This window comes from Alexandromys fortis, unplaced genomic scaffold (assembly GCF_014885135.2).
Source record: "Alexandromys fortis isolate MF-2015 unplaced genomic scaffold, M_Fortis_MF-2015_v1.1 scaffold_161, whole genome shotgun sequence".
Classification (NCBI taxonomy): Eukaryota; Metazoa; Chordata; class Mammalia; order Rodentia; family Cricetidae; genus Alexandromys; species Alexandromys fortis.
In genome coordinates this window covers 1444668-1451280 of record NW_026068073.1, presented here as the reverse complement: position 1 = coordinate 1451280, position 6613 = coordinate 1444668, and the positions used below count along the sequence as shown (strand labels likewise).

General features: G+C 55.0%; 3 protein-coding genes across 4 annotated transcripts in view; 2 read left to right on the top strand and 1 right to left on the bottom strand.

Moving 5' to 3' along the window:
- Positions 1 to 1395: 1395 nt before the first annotated feature.
- On the bottom strand, positions 1396 to 5399 carry Atf5 (activating transcription factor 5). Its single transcript, XM_050121487.1, has 3 exons — positions 5251 to 5399; positions 3967 to 4260; positions 1396 to 2643 (listed from the first exon to the last, which is right to left on the bottom strand). Exons 2-3 carry the CDS (start codon positions 4142 to 4144, stop codon positions 1970 to 1972), a joined length of 852 nt encoding a protein of 283 aa, XP_049977444.1. The 5' UTR covers positions 4145 to 4260; positions 5251 to 5399; the 3' UTR covers positions 1396 to 1969.
- Nup62 (nucleoporin 62) overlaps positions 5181 to 6613 on the top strand; it is an 18145-nt gene continuing 16712 nt past the window's right edge. The window contains exon 1 of one of the 2 annotated variants that reach the window (XM_050121479.1): positions 5181 to 5326. The gene's annotated coding sequence lies outside the window, so the exon portion shown is untranslated. The remainder of the gene's footprint in view (positions 5327 to 6613) is intronic. The other variant, XM_050121480.1, reaches the window with a different exon arrangement.
- Il4i1 (interleukin 4 induced 1) overlaps positions 5190 to 6613 on the top strand; it is a 27290-nt gene continuing 25866 nt past the window's right edge. Inside the window, exon 1 of the mRNA XM_050121477.1 lies at positions 5190 to 5326. The gene's annotated coding sequence lies outside the window, so the exon portion shown is untranslated. The remainder of the gene's footprint in view (positions 5327 to 6613) is intronic.

Below are 6613 nucleotides of genomic sequence, written 5' to 3'. Positions count from 1 at the left end.
CAGGTTAGGTTAGAACCCAGAGCGTCATGCCTGCTGGGAAGTGCTTTCCCACCTGAGCCACACCCCAGCCACCCTAAGAGGAGCACATGGACACAGTCCTAACGGGGTTTGCTGGATTATCCCGAGGCCAAGCTCACTCTCCACATTTGCTGAGTTAAGGCCACCCAGGGCTTGGCTCCACACTGACCTCCCCTGTTGTCCCTCACTGCTCTTTGCACACACAGTATTGGGCATCCTGTAAACCATAGGCATCGGCTTCAGACTGGACTCAGAACCTCTTGGACATTGGCTACACAGGGCTTCCCCAGCCATGATGGGATTTATGCATAGCTGCTAGTGGACCTCATCTGTCACTATAGGAGCAGAGCAGAACCAGGGTAGGGTGTCCATAGGTGACCTGTAAGAGGAGCTCCGGTGACACTGTTGGAGTCTCCTGCAGCAATGCTGCACAGATTCAAACATTCCTGTGGGTGACCCCAGTACTCAGTCTGCAACTCCTCAAAAGGTCAAGCTGATGCTCTGGCTGGCTCAAAATGGCCACTATAAACCACACTAATGCAAATGTACCTCTTGGCTGGCCAGTTACTATGGGAACACAGATCCCTCAAACAGACCAGACTGCAGGTGCTTACCCTAAAGACTGACTCCTTCCCAGAGACCTTGCTTTGGGAGCCCACTCTGGAGCCTTTGTTTCTTGGGCTCTGCCAGCTTCCTCACAGTCTCACCAGGACACTAACTTCACTGACAGTCTTTTATCCCCCACACTGCTTGCTGCAAGGCCATGAACCAGTCAGGTGGCTGCTGGGGACTGAACTCAGGTCTTCGGGGAGAGCAGCGTGGACGCTCGCTGCTAGCTGTGTATTTGGACCTATTCTGCAGACTGAAGTCAGGCCCTCAGGTGTGCTGAGCAAGCATTTTACCTATGGAGCTGTCCTAGCCCCTCTGCCCGCTACCACAGTGCTGCAGCCCTGTTTGATGGCGCCTCCTCAGTGTGTACCTGCTCCGATTACCAGTGGTTGTCTCTCTTCTGCTGCCAGTGCAGCAGTTATCCGCCTCAGTCTCAATGTGGCATGGCACTTGTGTCCTTACTGATCACATCTCATGGTCTCCCCAAGTGGATGTACTTGACAATGAACAAATATTGCTTTTGTTTGGCTTCACTGTTTTGTTAGAGATGGGCTCACTCTGTAGCCCAGGCTGGCCTCAAACTTAGAGCAATCCTTTTGCCTCAGCCTTCCAAATGTTGGGACTGCAGTCTTGAGCACCCACACCCAACTTCTTTCTCTTATGCTAGGTGCATACTGCGGAGCTTCAGTCCCAGCCCTTTGGCTTATTCTCATCTGTCTTTATGACCACCTCTCCAGCATCTCCCCTCCAAGATAAGACACACAAGGCCACAGGAAATTCTGCATTTTATTTGTGCCCATAACCCCTGGATGCTCAGCCCCACTAGATGTGACCCTTCCCCAACACCTTTACAAAACACTGATTCTCTCCCAGAGCTAAAATGACCCCTAGTTACCAACTACAGCCACCCTTTCCTCTCCCTTGGCCAGCAGATCTCCTGCTCTGAGGAGGCAGATCCCTTCCCTTGGCTGGCTTATCACTTGGATCCCATGTCCCTCATTAAAACCCTCCCTCCCTGACTGGTCTTTTCCAGTTACCCTGATGGGCTTCCTGCCTTACCTCCATGCCAGGCCCAGCAGTCCTCCCCCCCCCCCCACTAGGACTACCCGCAAAAGCACACTTGTTTTAGACTCCAGAAACCAGGGATCAGGCTGGGTCCTCAAATTCCCTGAGGGCCCTGGCTCCTTAGCTGCACTGAAGGGTACGGAAACTGACTAAGGGGGTAGGTGGGGAAATCCAGACACGGCTGGGACAGGGGAGTGAAGCAGGGTTGGAATACGGCTGGGGGTGGAGGGATAACGGACCTCCTAATGGACCTCCCTCCTCCAGCTGGACCTGCACCCTAGGTGCTTCGGGTCCTCTGGCTGCGGGCCTTGTACACCTCTATTAGCAGGTCCTTCACGTACTGGATCTCCCGCTCCACCGATTCGGCCCTCTCCCTCAGCTCCCGGTTCCGAGCCTCCAGCCCCTGGCACTCGCCCTCCAGGGCCTCGCCCTCTGCCCGCTTCCTCTGGCGGTACCTGAGAGCCGCTGACTTGTTCTGATCTCTCTTCTTCTGCTTGCGGTCCCCTCGGGTGGTGGCAGGACCAGGATAGGGGACTGGGCGGGAGGGTGAAGGCAGAGGGGCCAGAGGAGGAGGAGGAGGCTGCTGGGGGACAGGCAGGGCTGCTAAGCCTGCATCGCCTGGCCCAGCCTCACTGCGGCAGTAGACAGCCAGCAGGTCTAGAGTATCCAGAGTAGGAGGCTGAGGGAGGTCAAAGGTGGGCAGGGGCAAGGGCAGGGGCAGGGAAGGTGCTGGTGGTGGTGGTGGTGGTGGGGAGGGTGGTGGGAGGAGTGGGGCATCAAGGAAGAAGTCTTCCATCTGTTCTAGCTCCTTCTTGAGCAGGGATGCCATGGCTTCCAGGTCAGGGGGTGCTGGGGATGGTGGAGGGAGGGTCCCTGGGGGCAGAGGGGCCTCCAGAGGGAGGAGAGCCGTGAAGTCAACCCGCTCTGTCATCCAGTCAGAGAAGCCATCACCTGAGGATGGAAGGGGAACATAAAAGGCCCCTGAGGTCTGTGCTTCACCTACCTGGTGCTCACTCATGTCCCATTCACTCATGTGACAAATGACCAGCCAGCCTGACAGCGGACCAGTAACTCAGGCAACGAACCAGGCAACCAACCAAGCAACCCACTCACCCACCAAGCCACTAATCATGAATTAACCAACTAATCAGTGAGCCACAGAATCTACCAGCTAACCAACTGACCAATAATCTACTAACCAATGAACCAGCCAATCACACAACAAACCAACCAACAAATTCATTAATCAATGAACAAGTCAGCCAATCAATCAGCCAACCATAGTTTACCAAATAACCAATAAACTGATCCACTAACAGTGAATGAGACAACCAACCAGTCAGCCAAGCATACTGTTCAATAACCAACCGAGTAACCCATGAACCAGAGTTCACCAGCCAACAATTAGCTAACACATTAACCAATGAACCAGTCAGCCAACCAAACAGTTCACCAGGCAACTTGTTGATAAACTAATCAACTCCCTAAGCGATCAATGAACAAGCCAATCAATAAGTCAAGTCGGTCAACCAATCAACCACCTAATTTATCAACTAACCAATGAAATAATGGGCCAACCACTCAGTGAAGCAGTCAACCAACTAATGACCCACCCAACCAAAGTCAGCTACTGCTTTTCTAAGCATCCTCTTTACGGTGTGGCTGCTTGGCTGGACCTGCTCTGTGGCTGTGGACAGTCCTCTGCCTCTCCCCCAGGGGCTGATTCCTCTCTCTCTGGATCACTTAATCTCTCACACCCCGTCTTTACTCATTCTTGTTTTCTGTTTTTGAGAAGCCTAGGTTGGCCTGCAACCCGTGGGCTGCAGAGGGCGAACAGCCTGACAGGGAGAACTACAGGCATGTGCCACCAGGTGCGCCTGCTCTTTAGTTACCGACATCCCAGCGTGAGCCAAGCATCTGCTATATAGTCAGAAGAGAATGACGTCTGCCCAGAGTGCCGTGACGGAACCACCCTCAGGCCTTCTCGTGGCTCCTTTCTTCTCATCCCTCAGCCCTCACTCATTCAGAAGCTGTCTGCTTGGAGAAGGCTACGTGACTTCGTAACTAGATCGTCCCTCACTCTCGGCTCAGCAGCTGTTTCCTACTTCTGGCTCTTGTCAGTGTCCTGATGTTCCATGAGCTCTGAGGCCTGAGCAGCTAGCACAGTGCTAGGCACCCTGAAGGCTGTCAGCACTCAAGAATTCTTCCTTTTCCCTGTGCCCCGCCCCTCCCTGCCTCCAGCTCAACCCACCTCTACTTCCTACCTGTTCTTACCTGCCAGGGGCTCTCCCCCCCCTGGAAGCCCGCCCTCCAGGGCTCCCCCAAGGACCTCATAGGGACCCAGGGGGGCAGGGGCCAGGGGGAGTTTCCCATAGTCTACGAGCCAGCCCAGCCCGCTAGCTGGGAGCAGGGTCCTGTCCAGCTCCAGTCCCAGGGTCGCCAGGAGTGACATGGCTGGGACAAAGGCGGAGGGCGCCAATGGCAGCGGAAGCGGCACCAGCAGTTGGGAGGCAGTTTCTGAGATTGTTCAGCTGGGTGAAGACAGGCACCAAGACGACGGCGGAGGACCTGTGAGGGAGACAAGAGGGGTGGGGGTTGGCTCAAAAGCGGCTTGACCCACAGGCAACTCGCACTTCCTTCTCTCTCCAAATTCCAGGGTTCCACACATTCCCAAGGGAATTCGTGCCACGTCTCCTCCCTCAGCACAGAAACCTAGAGTTTTCCCAGGGGAATTACCTCCAGCCCCTCCTGCCCACCTCATCTTACTCCTCTTCAGAAAAATTTGAATCCCAAGGGAATTTTCTTCTAGCCATGTCCCTTCGGCATCAATATTCCTTCAGGTTTTGCTCCCTTTAAAGTCCACCGACCCCGCAGGGGTCCCGAGAGGAACTCCGCCAGGCCTGGGCCCTTCATCAGTGTCACTCTTAAATCCCATTCTACCCTCAAAATTTTAGGTGACTTCTGCAGCCAGTGCGAGAAGCCCCGCCCACTCGGCTGTTCCCGCCCTCAACTAGCGAGTCCCAGAGGCCCCGCCCCTATGACCCTAGCGCCACCTATCAAAGGCGTTCCTAAACCTTGTCTTCCCTGTCAATCTAAGCCAGTCACCGCCCTAGCAGGAGCCTGATTGGAGGCCTGAGTCAGCACCTCAAGGAACCCCGCCTCTCTAAACCCCACCCTTTCTTTCTGTTAGCGCAGGCTCAGACCCTGAAAACAGGCCATTGTTACGCCACTAGTGCGCACGTTTAGCCATGTACTGGCTGCCCTTCGTAGTTCAGGCTGTGGAGTGGGTAAATGTGCATGCGCATCAGGGGGAGGAAGTCCTCTGGGAACTACTGCGCAGGCGCAACGGCGCGCGACCGGCTCTTATAGCACCCTCCCCCACATCTCGAGCCCAGCGCGCATGCTCAGCGGACCCGCGGCCACCAGTTTCCCTCTCTGCGCCTGCGCGCCCGCGGCTCATCACTCTGCGCCCCCCACGAGGCCGGCCCGTGAAGCCCCGCGAGCTCTGTGAAAGGGCGGGAAAGGCGGTTGGCTAGGGAGGGGCGAGCGGTTACTCACTCCATGGCTGCGGGAAGGAGAGGAGGCGGTGGCGGCCTCAGCTGAACAGACGGTGGGAGCGGAGAGTGCAGGCGCGGTGAGCGCGGAACCGGGGCAGGGGCACGACGGGATCACGGCTACAGAGCCATGGCGGAGGCCGAGCGGGCGGAGGCGACGTGGCGGGAGCGTTAGGATAAGTGGTTCTGAGAAGATCGAGAATGAGGCGGCCCTGGGGCCTGGGCACAAATATACCGGGGGCGGCGCAGCGCGGGCCGCCAGATCCCTCCGCGCTCCGCCCCTGCGTGGCCCCGACGGGGCGGTGGCGACCCCGGGCCCGCCAGTCGCCCAGACCCTCCACCCTCTGCTTCACGCCGGGGGCTCGGGCTCTTTCTGATTTGATGGGCTCCTACCCCATCTCTGTCATGCCCGCAACCAGCTCGGCTCTCGTTCTCTCTCCCTGGTTCACGAGTTTGCCACCAGTTCCCCAACCGATGTCGCCCCGAGAGCCCTCGTGGGTCGAGCCTATCGTGGAATGGCGAGTTCAGTCTGGCTTAGGCCTCATAGCCGAGTTCGAAGCAAAAACAGCAAGATAATGCCTCAAAAGTGTTCCGCACAAATAGATCACAGGGCTCTTAGCTTAATTTTTTTTAAAGATTTATTTATTGTGTATATGTGTGGTAGTTAGAAGACAATTTTCAGAAACCGGTTCTCCAAGCATGTGGGTCCCAGAGATGGTACTCGGTCATCGTGCTTGTTAACTTTTACCCAGAGTCATTTCACGTTCTTCTGTGTATTTTGTTTTAGTTAAGAACCCTGGTGGCCTGATTTCACCTCTCGGTTTCTTCTCCCAGACCCTGAGCTATCCATAACACGTCCACGTCTCTGGCCGCTCTCAGGGTTTTACCATCTCCACTTGTCCTCATTCTGCAGGCTGGTGCTCAGCCCTGCTGACCTCTTCAGCTGTCTTATCAGATGGTTGGTTCTTTGTTTTGCCCCTTGCTCTGACTTCCTTTCAGTCCTCGGTCTCTTACAGACTCTCCCTCCAACCTGTCTAAAATAGGACATTTATTTCCCGTTTAGTAAAAGAAGCCCTTTGTCCTCCCCCAGGCTGATGCTTGGTTCCCACTCATCTGGAAGGCAGCTTACTTGTCATATTTGTAGCAGCTGAGAGACTGAATCAAGATACCACGTTATGGTATAGAATTACTTGCCTATTTCACTCAAGAACTTTGGATTCTGTCCTAGTACCACCTAAATAAACAGTGCCAGTATTCGGGAGATGAAGCAGAAGGGATCATGTTCAAGGTCATCCTGCCTGGCCTCAATATGGTTTTTTGGTTTGGGTTTTTTGTGTTTTTTTTTTTTTTTTTTTTTTTTTTTTGAG

Bases quoted from the DNA above. Each gene is read 5' to 3' on its own strand.
- Atf5 (XM_050121487.1), bottom strand. From the start codon at position 4,144: ATGTCACTCCTGGCGACCCTGGGACTGGAGCTGGACAGGACCCTGCTC. The intron at 2,644-3,966 runs GTAAGAACAGGT...TTCCATCCTCAG, and splicing joins GGGGGGAGAGCCCCTGGCAG to GTGATGGCTTCTCTGACTGG.